Raw genomic sequence first — 16,441 nt, 5'->3', positions numbered from 1 at the left:
GGTTGTTTTATGGAGGGATGGCACCTCTTGCAAGATTCATATTCTTCCTAGCCTCTTGGATAAAAACTTGATCTGTGATCGGCCTGCTTAAGATCTGCGGCCAACCTCCCCTTTGCTAGTAGGAAATATAGGCAAGAGGTTGCTCAAACCCATGTTTTTTGCTTGAAAAGGGCTGACATTCATTCCATGGGAGTGCTAGGGATGGTAGTGGGCAAGATGGTTTGAGGGGAGTCAAGGAGGGACATTTTTTATTAAGTCTTGTTACAATTTTTTGTACACTGCAAGAGTGAATGCCTTTCTTGAAAAAGAGATGTGGGGCTCTAATGCACCCAAGAAGAGTCATCAAATAACATTTTTATTTATTGTGAGAAAACTAGGTTGGTATGGGATCTGTTATTCATGATCCTTAGGTTTCAGTGGGCTTTTACTAGGAAAGTTAAAGATCTCCTTCTAAGTGGCAGGTGAAAAGCTTAGAGAAAAAGAAGGAAAAAGGTGTGAAGATTTGCTCTGATTTGCTTGTTTTGGTGCTTGTGGAAAGAGAGGAATGGGAGTTTGTTTAAAGATGATTATCTACCATATCAGAGATTGAAAGAGTTCTTTATCGAGCCATTGAGAGTGGTCTAAAGCTCCTACAGGGTTGGAGTCTTGCTCTTTGTTGGAATTTTTTGATGTTATCAGCTAGGACTATTCTGTTACTTCTTTGTTTGCTCTATTCTTAGCAAGAAGCTTTTTGTATACTTCCTATATCCAGCGCTATGTTTGCCTATATTAAAAAAGGAAAAAAAAAAAAAAAACTATGTTGCATTCCATGATTTAATCATCACATACTCATAGAGGGAGTGAGGGTGGTGAATTAACTTTGCATTTGCAAGGATTTCTAGGGAGGAATAAGTGAATACTTAAATAACTATTTGTGGAAAGCAGAAGAAAAAACATTTGATCACATCTTCCTTCACTGTATTCCTTTACTGCATATGCTCAAAAGTAGTCATCTTGTGGAAAGTCATTTATGCTTTATTTGGAATAGATCAAGTGATGCATTCCTCATTGAGAGATGCCCTTTTGACCTGACATGGATTTTTGTTGGGAAGAAGAGCATGAACTCTTGAAGTGTAGGTTATTTGTGCTTATTTTGGACCATATGGGGGGAGAAAAATAAGAGAGCTTTGATAATTCTGAAAAAGTGGATCGAGAAATCAAACAATCCTTTTATAACTTTTTGGAGTTGGTTAGAGTGTACATAGGAGACAACTCTTTCTTCATAATGGACATTGTTGAGTGAGACTAAGCTTTAACTAAGGCGAGGGTGTCATTTTTTGTGTATCCCTTTATCTTGTTTTGGCCTTTTGGCATCCTTGTATCTACTGCATATGCCTTTGTGCACCTTTTTGTGAGGGCTGTTAATATAATTGATTTTTACTTCGTGTGAGCAAGCAAAGGAAACTGATGTTAAGCTAAAAAAGTAATTTTTGAGTTGCATAATAACTATGTCAATGTATGCACTTGCTCTCTTATATATTTCTAAGTTTCTTCCAACTTTTTTTTTTTTCTTTTTTCCTTTCACGATTAGTTTAAAAGAAATACTTCATTATTCTTATAGCATTTTTTAAAACCATTTTAGTTTTATTGTTTTTCTTTCAGGCCATTCCGCATGCAATAGCTATGGTTAGAGCCGCAGATAAGAAAAGCCCAAGAGAAGCTGTTGAGTTTGTTTTACAACTTCTGAAGGTAGTCATTTTCACTTTAGATTCCACTAGCCTAAACAATTTCCAAAACTCATGTTTCTTCTACTCATGATTATTTATTTATTTTTCACCTTTATTTTCCATTTAATAAAATAAATTCTAAATTTGGCAAAGCATTTAGTCTTTTAATTTACTTCTTGAAAATAAAAGAGAAGTCTTGTTGTGCCTTTTGTCACGGGCAAATAAATTCATTAAGAAATTGCCAAATTGGCAACAACCCAAGTACATGCCTACATAACAACCTAAAATGAATAAAGAAAAACTAGAAGGAACTACAGACCCTTAAGATGCTCCAAACCCTAAATAAAATCCCAAGAGGAATTTTTCCTGTCCATGCTAGATACGACCATCCACACATATAGCAATTACAAGACAATCTCCTTCAGCTTTCGGTCTGAGGTTCTACCCCTTCAAACACTTATGCCATGTAGGTCAAGAAGTAGAATAGCTATTCCATGGGATTAGTTATTTCACTCTTTGGTATCTGTTCTATTTTAGAGCATAGCTATTCCTCAATTTTAAGGAGTAACTATCCCCTTTTAGAATTTAAGAAATATCTATTCGTTAATTTCAAGGAATAGCTATTCCATCTATACATAGTTTTATGGGCTTTGGGATTCCTAAGAATTCTGGCGTTTTAGTTTTTAATTTTATAATGTTTTATAGACCCGTTAAAGTCCGAATGTTAACTTTATTTTATTAAATTAATTTGATTAATTAAGACGTGTTTGATAGTAGTTACAAACTAAATTGTCCCACCAAGAAGTTGATAACGTTGGTAGTGATAATCTTTTTAAAATTTTATATCTTTAATTTATATAAAATTATAATGGACCATAAACCAGGTTTTGTTGGGTGTGCTTCACTAGACTTCTATTAAATGAATTCTTCTAAAAATCTCCTAATGATGATAAATTTCAAAGAAATGAAAAAAGAAACAAAACTGTATCAAGACTAAGTTTAATCCAGTGTCATAACCAAACACATGAATAGGAATAGGTATTCCTTTCCAGCATATTTATTGTTAGAAATAGCTATTCCTATTCCTATTCCGTCAGGAATAACCATTCTGTGTAACAAACATGCTCTTGTTCTTTCCATTAACAGCATGCCAGATATTGGGGGGAACTATTCTCAGCAGTTTCCTCCTGTTCTTTTTGTAGAACTTACATGCCAACTTGAAAAGTCCTCTCGGACCATTCACGATATCTTCAAATAGCACAAAACATCAAACATGGCTTCTAAGCCTCAGGATGGTGCAGTATTTTTTTTTTATAGGAAGGATGGTGCAGTATTAGGTGGTTGAAACTTACCACATCCCTTCTGAACATGGGCCACCAGTTCTGGAGGATTATCTTTACTGTTCAACTGATCAGTGGTCAAAATCCTTCCCCAGGCCACCACCCAGACATAGAACACTTCCTTCAATAGGAGCCATTGAGCCCCAGACTCCTTTATTCAACATCACCATAATGAAGATTCAACTAAAATTTTTTTCAAGTTATCTTCAACCTTGTCATGTCTTCTCTTTTTATATTCACCTCCACTCTAATATGGCATCAAATGTGCTTCTTCTTTCTCCTAGTCTTGGAGTCCCTAATGAGCCTTTGTTTCTGGTACCTAGATCTCTAGATGGAGAATGCCTATTTTGTAGAAGCCATAGAGTACCATTTTCTCCTTATTCATCATTTGCTTGGTGATGATTTGACTAAAAGTTGTCTTTGTCATATTTAACCTTCTCTTATCTGCTCTCTCCTCAACCCATGTTACCTTAGCTTCTATATTTCTGGAAATTCTAAACAAATCTCGATATCTCACTTTCAGAGGGGTCTTGCTGCACTGCAAATGCTGCCAAGTCATTAATATCTGCACATTCCTGTGACCTCAGCTTCTTTGTTTCCAGAAATTCTAAACAAAAATCCTGAAATCTCGCTTTCAAAGGGGTTTTACTACAGCATCTTTTATGCCAAGACATTTTTTTTCTTTTTTCTTATAAAAAAAATTGTCTTGGCATAAAAGATGCTGTAGTAAAACCCCTTTGAAAGGGAGATTTCAGGATTTTATGCCGAGACATTAATCTCTGCTCATGTCCTATGTTACTGCATATGCTCTGAGATCTTTGCCCACTGGTGCCTTCCCCTTCTAAAATCCTGACCTGAACCAAACCACAACTCCACTCCCCCTCCTTCCCTTTTCCTCCTTTCCTCCTCCTCCGCTTCCTCTTTACACAGCAACCTTGTTACATATTGTTCTTGATTTGTTACATGTGTGATCATGATGTTAAAATTCCTATCATGAATATTTTAAATTGAAGAATACAAAGTACAAAAGACTAATGATCTGATGCTCCACATCCAAAAACTGAAAACTCTCCTGTTGTAAGTATAAAGGAAGAAATTCGGAAATGCTTCTTATTCTGCTGTGTTCCTGTGCTCTGGGTTTTTGTGATTGGGCAAACACAACACCTAGAGTGGCCTAGCTTGGGTGGCAAGGTATTGGACTGCAAATGGGGAGATTCCTGGTGCTATTCCTCATAAAAAATGGTATTCTGCACTGAAAACTCAAGAGAATCTGCTGTTTTCCATCTATTTCACATGGTACCAATTACTATATATTTGTTTCTAAGGTCCATGTTACCATGAAATATACTAGTTGGATTTTTTGTTATTTTGGACATCCATATGAGCACTTGAGGATGTCAACCTCCTGTTAATAACTAACTATGCATTTCTAGTGTAACTCTCTTGCTTATCCAATCAAAAAAAAAAAAAAAGAAGTGTAACTCTCTTGCTTTTGGCATGTGAATGGGTGTTTATTTTTATTTTCTGCCACCATTCATTTATTTATTTATTTTCTTTTGTTCCTATCCATTTATGTTCTCATTATCAGTGGCTCACGTGAATTTTTTTTTCTTTTTGGTTTTCATTTCTGCTTTTTTGTAATTGCCCCACAGTATAACGATAATAATGGGAATCCTTACTCTGATGTATTCTGGCTTGCTGCACTAGTGCAGTCAGTTGGGGAACTTGAATTTGGGCAACAGGTATGAAAATATTATCTGTCTCATGGATTTTTATGACTACATGCTCCAATGTCTTGCTTATTGGGTGATGATTTCTCTCAATTATTACTTGCTCATTTGTTTCCCTGTTGTGCTGCCACCTGTTTTAAATTCTATTGGCTGAATGTTTTATGTACTATGGCTGTCATGTTTGGGTTGTGCCTATTTTTATTAGGTGCTTTATTAGTGTACCTTTTTATATGCCTGTCAAAAAAGGCTGTCGTGTTTGGGTTGCATAAGTGCACCCTGTTATACAAGGCCATAATGGTAAGGCTGTCAGAAGAAGGATAGCTTGGCATACTCTAAAGACACCTTTGGTATACTGTTGGAGATTTTACAAAGATGCCATCTAAGCATGGACAATCATTTGGATTTCTATTGGCAGTAATACAAAGATACTCCTTAACCTTTTTCATGTTCATTGTCAATGAAGTTCAAGAAGGGAATGAAGAATAATTTGGATTTATAGTTGCTATTCTCATTCTGAGCGTAGACAAGCACCTCATCCACACTCATGTGATCCATTACAATTAACATATCATCAATATTTTCGTTATAGGATATTTCTTTGGCCATGTGACGCAGCAAAAAGCAAGAAAGAAAGGAGGATAGAACACGTCTAACGCAAGGAAGTCTGGAATCCACCAGAGAAACTCTCAAGAAGAGATTTCCATTGACTGAAAATTCAGAACAAAAGAAAAAAGACCCTTTTTTCCATCATTTTCCCTCCTATTTATCCCAATAACCCTTCAATGTCTTCACAACTTCCAACTCTTAGGAAATGAAAACTCTATCTACCACAAGTAACCAAGTACTACAAGTCTCAAGTTTCCTAGGTAATTTAAATATTATTTTAAAACTAGTTGACTTGGCTATTTTCTTTGGGACTAGTTGTCCTGTGTCACCATGCTGTATCTCCTAATAGAGTGACCTTGTTTCTGAAAGTGTGTTTGAATTATATTTTTCAAAATTCATGAAACAACTAAAATAATTGTTTCATTTTTAATATATAGAGCCCATTTGGAATAGTTTCCTATTTCTTGCTTTAGTTGAAAGCTGAAGTCAAAGCCACGAATTTTAAAGGGTCATATTGGTGTTGTAAAAGTTTTGTTAAACATGAAAGAACTTCTTACATAAGTTAAAATAAAACTTCTGCAAGAAACAACATTTTCCCAACTTTCATATTAAACTCTATTTTGAACCATAAGGTCTTTGAACAAAATTAGCCAAACAGGGTTCCTGCTTAGCTGTTATCATTCTGACACTTTAGGTTTTTATGTTTGATGATTATTTATATCCAATTGGAGTTAATATTAGGACATACAATTAAAATTTGGATCTCCACAGGGTTCCTGCTGAGCTGTTATCATTCTGACACTTCAGGTTCAACTGTATAAGATGTAGGTTTGAATTGTGACCTGTATTGGGGAGCTTCCTTTCCATGTTGTGGCTATTGAACCAGAAAAAAAGAAAAAGAAAAAAAAAGGAATGGAACATGTAACATATGGAATAGGAACGTATTGAGAAGCAAAGGATGAGATAGTGAGCATTTTCCATGTTGTGTGTGCCACCACCTAACAGGAGGATTTGAAGAAAGCTGAACTTCACTAGGATTTTGGGGAAACCAGATAGTACCCACTGATTTTGACCAGGTTTGTGTTAAAATTCTTTTATAGACCGCCCTTGAGGCCTAGCTCAAGTGGGAAAAAGATGGGAAGGGTTTGTGGGAGGTTCTAGGTTCACATCTCAATGGGGACAAAAATTTACCTATCAAAAAAAAGAAAAAGAAAATTCTTTTATAGACTGATGGATTAACAGTCAAAATCAGTTGTTATCATAACAGCATTAGTATAAGCTCAGCTAACTCTCAAGATCACTTGTTATCATAACATCATTAGTATAAGCTCAGCCAACTCAAGAGATTCAACCCTTGATTTTTTATTTTTTATTATTTTATTGTAACTTTTAATGGTTCCTCTTTCTTGCCTTTGATTCCCTGATATCTTGAACTCTTATCAATCCACTCATCATTGGTACCTGGATATGACTAAGGGGGCATGGAGCACATATGGTGATGTATAAAAATGGTGAGGGAACCAACTAGAGTTAAATCAAAATACATTTGAGCATCACATGATGTTTGGTAGGTTCTCATGCAGGTCTTTTTTATGACTATACAATATATATACTATTTTAGAGTGCAATTCCTAAGCAACATGCAATTGTTGACTGGGGTTTACATATCACTATAACGATTCCTTTATCATGACCTGCTGGGTCTCATGCATGTGATCTACTATCAGGAAAAAATTACAATAGATGGTGGTGGTGTGCAGAATTTTCTGCTGTAGACTGCCTTGCTGGATCTAATCCTGCTCAAAATAAGATATTGGAACAGTCTGATAAAAGCATTGAATTGAACTGCTGTTTGATCAAGATGTTTCTTCTTCTTCTTCTTCTTCCTCTTCTTCTTTTTTAAATAAATAATTCACATTTGTACATTAGGACCCATCTTAATATTATATTAGATCAAGAATTTAAGCTTGGGTTTCAGTTTTAGAATAAGTCAAAGAGGAAATGTTGCCATTTTCTGAAATTTGAGTTAAGTATTGTTGGAAAGGTTTAGAATTTTGGTTTTTGTCTAGTCTTAGGTTTACTCAAGGAGTTTGTTTTAGTTAAACACCAAAGGTTGTGCCTTCAAAATAACCAAGTATGTTCAAACTTCATGGTATCTATATTTTTCTGTTCTTTAACCGTATGAAAGTTGATATGTACACACAAGGTATATCTTTTTGCATCTTCTTATATCTTATTTTTGAGGCTTACCTTTTTTGTTCCTTTAATCCTGTGGCAGAGTATTCTCTTTTTATCATCTCTTCTCAAGCGCATCGATCGGCTTTTGCAATTTGACAGGTGCATTCACTTGTTAAGAACTGGTTATGATGAATTTTATTAAACAATACTTGTAATTGATTGCATGTACCTGGAAATGGCATGTGTCAGGCTGATGCCAAGTTACAATGGGATATTGACAATCAGCTGCATCCGAACCTTGACACAGATTGGGTTGAAGCTTTCTGGATTTATCCCTCTTGTAAGTGTGTTTGTGGTCTTTCATATCCCTTTTCTAAAATTTATTTTCCAATGTTTTTGCAATTATTTCTTGTCCAATAATGGACTGTTCTTGGGCTTATTGTCATTCTTAAGTTGTGTTTGGTACTTGCGGCAGGATCGTGTCATTGAACTTGTTAAACCATTTCGGGACTTCCAGGCAATATGGCAAGTCCGAATTGAAGCAAGCAGAGCACTCCTAGGTCTAGAATTCCATTTCAAGGGCATTGATGCAGCATTATCCTTATTCATTAAATATGTAGAGGAAGAACCATCCATAAGAGGTTTTTAACTTACTTTTTAGGGGAGGAGCCTTCTCTTTTAGGGGAAGAACCTTCTTTTTTAGGGCTTTTATTTTTCATGCTGTCTTTATCACACAATATGCATGTGTATGACACCAATTTGACAATCCTTGCAGGACAAGTAAAGCTTGGAGTGCATGCCATGCGGTTATGTCAGATAAAAGGTGGATCTGAATCTGACAATGACATAAAGAGTTCAACTCTTGTGGCATTGCTTCGTCTACTTGAAAGCCGTATAGCATTCAACAATGTCTTCCTTCGGCACCACTTGTTCTGCATTTTACGAATCCTTGCTGGAAGGTGCGCACAATTTATGTTTTCTATTAAGAGAAAAATAAAGATTAGCCGATAAATAATAGCTCTATTTTGTTTAGGTAATCAATGTGGTGATGGTACATCTGCTTGCTTGAGCTTCTCTCAATATACAATGGCCGATTTTCAGTTAATGTGGTGATAGTTTATGCTATTCAATGAGCATGTTTTTTCATGAACATTCCTTCATCATGTGTTTATATGTACACCTTTTTATGAAGACTTGTTTGTTATTTGCTTTGGAACTCACTTATACCTATACACCAAAGGAAATTATACGTCAAAGGTGTCTCATATAGGACTAGTATATAACCCATTACTTCTATATGCAAAAGTGCCTCACTACGTTCTAGTATATAATTCATATTTTTTTATAGTACTTTAGTATATAACTCATAATGGTTTTTATAATTCTGGTATGGTTTTTCTTAAAAAATAAAAATAATCTGTAGTGGATTCACCAGAAGATTTCTGAATCTAATTACAGATAGTCTTTATATGTTTCTATCTCAAAACTAAACTTCAGCAAATTTGGTCTTTACTGAACCTCAATAGAAATTAAAGGGGTATGATATCTATGGGTACCTTGAAAACTATGGGAAAATATATTTTTTGAGCTTGGCAATGGTGAAAGAAAACTAACCCATCCACAGTCTAGTTAATCTTACAAGTGACAAAACTTTTAGGTTTCAAATATTTAAGAAGGGAAGAGTTATTTGGTAGAGCTGTTTGGTTTGCTATGATTTAATGGAATTTATTGCCCATGTGAACTTGAAATGCCACAGAAGCATCTAAATCACTTTGGCATGAGCTTTTCATGGCACAAAATAATAATAATAATAATAATTAAAAAAAGAAAAAAAAATTGTTTTGTAGAAAACAATTGCTTTATATTTTACCATGCAACATAAAGTTTGGCAAGATGATTTTATGTTTATAGAGTTTCTGTTGGTATATATATATATAAGAACATGAGGATATTCAAACCTTAAATGAATGTACCTTTTCTTTAAATGGGTTGGGGTTGGGGTTGGGGTTTTGTGGGTGGCCGGGTGGGCAGTTAGAAATAAGATACGTCATTACATTGAACTTCATAAATATAATGAATGATGAGAGATCCTTCCAAGATTTACAAAAAAAAAAAACACCTGATAAAAAAAGAAAAGTATGCCTATTCCTCCCAAAAAAAAAAGTCATAAATTTTATAAAGGAAACAAAAATAATGTACAATCAAAGAGAACTACACATCTCAAGGGAGTAAAGGGTCTCTTGAAAGGATATCAAATGTCTAGCCCATTGCTTGACTAAATGACCTGTTTCTTGATTTGGAATGTGGAGAATAGAATGAAGAAGATTTTAAGTCAGTCACAAGATCAAATAATTTTCTGGACCCACTCATCATACTTTATTAGACCTCTTTACCTCTTGGATACACACGAAATGAGAATAGCGGGGTCACCCTTCACTAATAAATCTGAAAATCTCAAAGCTTTGATGTTCTAGAAGAACAAGAATTTTTTTCCTCAATAGCCATATCCTCTCCTGCCTGTATCTTTAAAAACTTTTCTCCAATCACAAGTTGTCTTGGATTACCTAAGGAACATCCATCAAAATTGAACTTTATAGAGACTATAGGAGGTGGAAACCACTTAGGACAAATCTCACTGCTTAACATTTACGAATATAATTCCAATCCAGCATTAACAAGCTCAACTTGATATCTGCAGAGACATCTGAATCTAAGTCCACGAACATGCATATAAAATTGATGCTCATTGGAAATGCCTCTTGGTAAATGCCAATCTAAGAGTAACGCATCTAAAGGGAGCTTTGGTTGCCTTCAACATGGGCATGATTTAGATTTGTTTGGTAATGTGCAGTCACAGCTAGGCATGCCCCCAATATATATTCACAAGTTTTGCTATAAGTTTGACGTCCGACTGACATTGCTGGTGCTATGCAAACATGGCATACCACTTCTCAAAAATAATTTAGAATGAGAGTACCAGAAAAAAGGAAAAAAAAAAAAAGGAACGAAAGAAAAAGCTAGGTTTAGTAAATTAAGGTTCTATCATCAGCTGTTGGTCCTTTCCTTCTGGTGCCTTCTAAATACTTCGGATGTGCTTGGCTACCCTCTTTTCAAGGTGCTTTATTAATATAATCACTTTTTCCAATCAAAAAATTCATCAGCTATATATATATTCGGTTGTGGGGCTTCAGTCTTCGTTGTCTATTGGAAGGAGTGGAGGCTTGTTGTTGGGACGCTGGTTTGCAGAGTTTTGGTAAAAGTTGGGAGGAAGGGGGCAGGAAGTTTCGGCTGGACCAGCATTCTAATGAGGTGGGTAGGTTCCTTTTGTGTTATGTTCTCAATCATGTGGGGAAGAAGATTTGTCTGGTTTTCCCTGAGGGTAAAGGGTTTGCAGGGGGGTGGGTCATTTTGGCTGAGAAGTTGCAATGAACTCCTACTCGAGCAGTAAGCGGGTAGGAAAAAGGAGCTTACTTTGACACCGGTTAGGAGAACAGTCAGAGGGCTGATTCAACTAGTACATCTTATGCCCTTCTTTCCAACATAGTTTGATTGAACAAAAAATCTTTGACAAGGCTAGCAGGAGATTCCATAGCAACTGGCACCCTTTCCTTTGTGGCAAAGAGCCTCCTCGTTATTTCGAGGTCTTTTGCTGATATTGTTAAGGAGAAGAGTGGTAAGTTAGGGGATTCAATTTGGGTCCAGCTTGGAGGGCAGGATTTGAGGCATCGAGAGGAGCAGCTGGAGCAGTGTTTGGTTGGTCGTTGGGGCAAGGGTGATGGTTCATTCCCTGATTTGGATGCATTGAGGACTTGGGGTATTGAGTCGTGGTATTTGCGGGGTGGGCTCCAGATTGCGAAGTTAGGTGGAGCCTTTCTTCTGTTCGAGTTTGAGAACAAGTTAGAAGCGGACCAGGTGTTGCACAGAGGTGTTTGATGTTTCAGAGGAAAGTTTTTATTTTTGGGAACATTGAGAGACCTGACGTGGGCTGTTTTCGGTTTGGAGGGTGTCCGAAGGTGGTATGGGTAAGGGTGGTGGGTCTTCCTCTTCATTTTTGGAGCAGGGAGGTGCTTCGGAAAATTGGAGATTGATGTGGAGGCTTCATCTCTGTGAATGAGGCTACTACTGGCTTTACACAGTTGCAGTGGGCAAGGGTTTTGGTGAAATCAGTTGGTAGGGACTGCCTGGCTCTTTGCAGTTGGTTGTTGGTGATTCTTGTTTTGCACTCCAGTTGTGGTGGGAGGTGCTGCCATGGGTGTCTGAGGTGGTGCCGTCTTCCAAAGGCAATGGCGGTGAGGCTGTGGAGGTTAGGGGTGGCGGTGGTGAAAGATCACGCGCCAATGGCCGTGTTTCACTGTCTTCGCTGGAGTCGCAGAAAATGGTGGAGGATTTATCATGTTCTGGTGCAGAAACTTGGGGTAGGGAGATGGTTGTTGCTGCTGGGTCTTGTAACAGATCTGTTGCGACCTCCATGGAAGCTGGTGTTTGTTGTGGTCTGTTAGAGGGTGAATAAGGCACTTCTTTGCAAGTGGAGGTGGTGTTTTGCGGTTGAGAGAGGGGCCTTTTGGAACTAGGTTATTCGTGGTAAGTATGAGGAAGTAAGCGGGGGGTGGGCAACTCAAGAGGTCAATGAGGGGTATGGGGTTGTGGAAAGTAATAAGGAAGGATTGAGATTTAGTGTGATCTAGGTGTCTCTTTGTGGTGGGTAATGGGTAGAGGGAACTTTTTTGGAAGGATAGGTGGTGCAGGGATAACTTTTTGTGTGTTGTTTCCTTAACTTTTTGGTTTGTCGATCTCTAAGGATGCATGGGTGACGGATATTTGGAATTCTTCCGCTGAAAGGGGGGTAAGGGCTGAAATCTTTGTTTCTCTAGATCTTTTAATGATTGGGAGGTGAATTGTGTGGCGAGCTTTCTGGCTTGTTTGCAGGGGCAATGAGTTTGTTAGAATGTGGAAGATTTTTTGTTATGGTCATTGACAAAAAGTGGCAAGTTTACAGTTAAGTTCCTTTATTATGTTTTGGAACCAAACTTCGGTGGAGCTTTTCCATTTTTTATTTTATTTTATTTTTTTAATCGGATTTAGTGGGTCTAGCCAAAAGTTAGTTTTTTTTGCATGGGAGGCAGTGTGGGGTAAAGTTTTAATCTTGGATCAACTGCAAAGATGAGGTTGGTCTTTAACAAATCGATGTTTTTTGTGTCTTCGACATGAAGAATCTATTGATCATTTGTTGCTCCATTGTGAAATGACATGGGTTTTATGAGAGTTAATTTTTGTTCTTTTTAGGGTGTCTTGGGTGCTTTCTTCATCAGTCAAAGATACTTTGTTGGGTTGGAATGGTTCTTTTATAGGTAAGAAGTGAAGGGAGGTTTGGCAAGCAATCCCTTTGTGTTTGTTTTGGATGGTGTGGAAGACCAGGAACAATATTGCTTTCTGTAATGAGATTTTTTCTATTCAAAAGCTGAAAAGGGAGTTTGTTTGTTTTCTGTGGTCTGAGGCTAAGTTGTTTGTCAATGAGTGCCCATTGACTTTAGTTGAATTTTTTGAATGGTTGGGTACTGGTTGAATCTGTTAAAATTCTCTGTTTTCTTGTGGTTGAGCCTTGGTGGTGAAGGGAGGTTTGTTATCTTGTATACTTGGGGTTGTTTTCTAATGCCTCTTTTCTTTAATTTAATTTAATTATTTATTTATCAAAAAAAATATTTTTGGTGCCAATTGAAAAAAAGAGAATCATCAGCTGCCGGTGCTTGTACAAATCTAGTTCATTAGACTCACTTAGGTAATATTTTATTTAAAATTATAACAGAATTGAGTGGTAGTTCTTGAGGAGATGGTTAGTTGTGAAACTCTTAATTATTCTCACCCTTTATACTGTTATGTTTGCCTATCAAGAACTCTCCTGAGTACCAACTGCTTGGAGTCAGTATAGCTTAGATCCTTTTTGCTGTTCTGCTTCACTTAGCACCTCCAACTCACAGCAAGCTGAAATTCTTAGTGTGAATTTACTTGTCATTTTTGCATCTTAAACCCCCTTTAGATTTGTTATGATGTTTATTTTGTGACTAACTTGAAATTTGGCATTCCTCCATTTTCATGTCCATGGACTGTACTGGACAGAAATAGTGCATTATATAGAACCAACTTTCCGTTATCTGTATCAATGTTCCTGAAAGTTTTGCATGCTGATGCTTCTGTATCAATGGTTATTCAGTCTTGTTTTTGAAGAGTGTTTTCAGTATATTCAATATCCCTTTTTCCTTATCCAAGAAAGAAAAAAGTCACTCACTCTCCTTCCATATATAGTATGAAAATACAGGTTCTTAACATGCGTTGCTTATATATTGGAGGATTGTTGGTGTTAGACTCAAAATTTCTGGTTACACTCTGGTTGGTCAATAGGAATAGAAATGAAAATTTGAATTCTAGCAACTATTTGGGGTTGGAATGGCTGTAATATCCCTGTTTTTCTTTTCTCCTCTACTGCAACCGACAAGGGATTTAGTGTGTTTTTTGTGCAAAGAACAAATCTTGTTCCAATGATTTCTTAACTGATGAAATATCATTTTCAGGCTCCCAACACTTTATGGAGTTCCAAGAGATCAAATCCCGCAAATGGACCCTGCAGAGATCTGTAGTGAACAGAAGAATGGTTTTATCACTATCGTTAAGGAGACTAAGTCCCTGGAGCCTCCCGTGGACACCCCAAATGTCTCTCATGATGGTTTGGCCCTTCCAGAAGCTTCTAGGGAAGCTGATACTGTTTCCAACAGCCATGAACGGAAAATGCCAGTAGTCAAGATCAGGGTTAGACAATCTGCTGCATCCAGTAGAGCAGAGGAGGCTGATAATCCAACTGTTGATAAATCTCAAGGTGGCCATAATGAAATAGATCGTGGTGGCAGCAGTTCCATATCTGTCGATGCACCACAAAGGAATTTCACTGAAGCTGTAAGCATCAGCAATCAAAATCTTGAGGAAGTCAACTCATGTCATGATCGTGGCTCTCAGATGACTGCTAGCATTGGCAGTGCCAAACTAGCAAGTGATGGTGATGAAGTGGGAAAGGAGCTCCAGTGCACTGCTGATTCAGGCAAAATCTCGGTGCTCCCCCCGTCAGACGAGGGTCCATTGTTCAGTGGCATCCAAGACATCCAAGGAGGCAGCATCCAAGACAACATTGTAGATGTCGATGCACAAAAATATGCGAGTCTTCAAACCCTCTCAGTCATGAGACATGAAGTTGAAGGTGGTACGGTGGCAGCAGTAAAACCTCAGTCGCATGGGAAAGCAAAAGAGAAGAAGGAGAAAGAGAAAAAAAGGAAGCGGGAAGATCCAGAGTATCTGGAACGGAAGCGGTTGAAAAAGGAGAAGAAACAGAAGGAAAAAGAGATGGCTCAACTACTGAGTGGTGAGGCAAAGCAGAAGGAAAAGGAGATGTCAGAGCTGCTGAGCGGTGAGGCGAAGCAGAAGGAAAAGGAGATGACAGAGCTGCTGAGTGGTGATGCAAAGGCATCATCAGTCGAGCTTGGGGTTAAGAAAGTTGAATCTGGAATTAAGTTGGCAACTGTACAATATAAAGCGAGCGAATCCAGTGTATCGAAAATAGTGACGACGAAGGTGGAGGCATCAGAAGGTAGTTCTGCTCCAAAATTTCGAATTAAAATTAAAAATCGATCAAAGTGATGAGTTCTTCTTTTTCCTTTGGAGTAGTTATTTTCCTGTTTGTTCATCTCCGGCAATGTGTAGAGGTAGAGCTCTACAGTGAGAGTGCTTGTGTTGACACTGAAGTTATCAATGGAAATTCCATTTTCTTATGCTGTAGCCTGTTGTGGGTGAATTTAGAAAGCAACTTTTAAATATTTTTGACAAAAAAAAAAAAAAAAAAAACAGTTTTATGAGAATTAATTCTAAAATCAAGGTTTATTTATTATTATTATTATTATTTAATTATTCTAAAAACTTACCAATTAAGATGTTCTTTCAATAGACTCAAATGGTGAAATAAAAATTATGGTAGCACTTGCTATTTTTATGACTTAATTCTCACAAGTTTGTTTATTCATTTTGATCAAATTTATGTTACAACTTTGATATAATTTGTGTTGTGCAAATTTATTTAAAAATATATGGATTCGTAAGTGTGTAAATAAATAAATAAAATAAATAAAAATGCTCGTAAAATAATGCTTATGAAGGTTAGAGTTTGACTCTATGTTTTTAGTAATGCAGTATGATAATTTAATTCACAAAAACGATGAATCAATCATGCTTTAAATACTACATATTGTATGGTTCAAACTTGAAATGAAATGAAATGAGAATGACTTGAAATGCAACATTATACTTGAAAATTAACATATTTACTAACTTTATGGGAAATTGAATTATAATAATGAGAATCGGATAAGTCGATATAAGAAGCAAAAATCATAATAGGAATTCCATTGAAGCGTTTCCTTATAATACAAAATAAAACTAAAGAAACAACATAAAACTGATTACCTTATCATTTATTAATTGTAAAAAATAATGTACACTTTTATCATATTTCCTTATACACATCATTTTCACTACTATGGATAAAGATTTATATTTAAATAAATTTTAAAATAAAAACAAAATTATTTTTATAATATTTGCATTTTAAAAAAATGGATTTTTATCAATTTAAATTATGAAATTATTTTTTAAAATTAAAAATATTTTTTATGTTTTGCAGAATCCATTATTTTTGTTTTATTATTATTTTTTAAAAAATTGCTACAAATATTTATTTAAATGGGTTGAAATATTTAAATATTTATTTAAAAGTGTTTAGGATTAATGGGAGGGACATTTTGGCAATTTTGAATCATGAAGAAATTTTGATTTGATTCTTTGGGTT

General features: G+C 36.2%; 1 protein-coding gene across 2 annotated transcripts in view; it reads left to right on the top strand.

Annotated features, from left to right (window-relative positions):
* LOC100266355 (transcription initiation factor TFIID subunit 2) overlaps positions 1-15,371 on the top strand; it is a 67,135-nt gene extending 51,764 nt beyond the window's left edge. For both annotated transcript variants that reach the window (XM_010665239.3, XM_010665238.3), the window contains exons 19-25: positions 1,642-1,728; positions 4,699-4,788; positions 7,661-7,719; positions 7,810-7,900; positions 8,036-8,201; positions 8,336-8,519; positions 14,127-15,371. In XM_010665239.3, coding sequence (XP_010663541.1) covers positions 1,642-1,728; positions 4,699-4,788; positions 7,661-7,719; positions 7,810-7,900; positions 8,036-8,201; positions 8,336-8,519; positions 14,127-15,240 — 1,791 coding nt within the window. In that variant the 3' untranslated portion in view covers positions 15,241-15,371. The remainder of the gene's footprint in view (positions 1-1,641; positions 1,729-4,698; positions 4,789-7,660; positions 7,720-7,809; positions 7,901-8,035; positions 8,202-8,335; positions 8,520-14,126) is intronic.
* Positions 15,372-16,441: the final 1,070 nt, after the last annotated feature.

This window comes from Vitis vinifera, chromosome 17, assembly GCF_030704535.1.
Source record: "Vitis vinifera cultivar Pinot Noir 40024 chromosome 17, ASM3070453v1".
NCBI classification, from domain to species: Eukaryota; Viridiplantae; Streptophyta; class Magnoliopsida; order Vitales; family Vitaceae; genus Vitis; species Vitis vinifera.
This window is presented reverse-complemented; position numbering and strand designations above follow the sequence as displayed.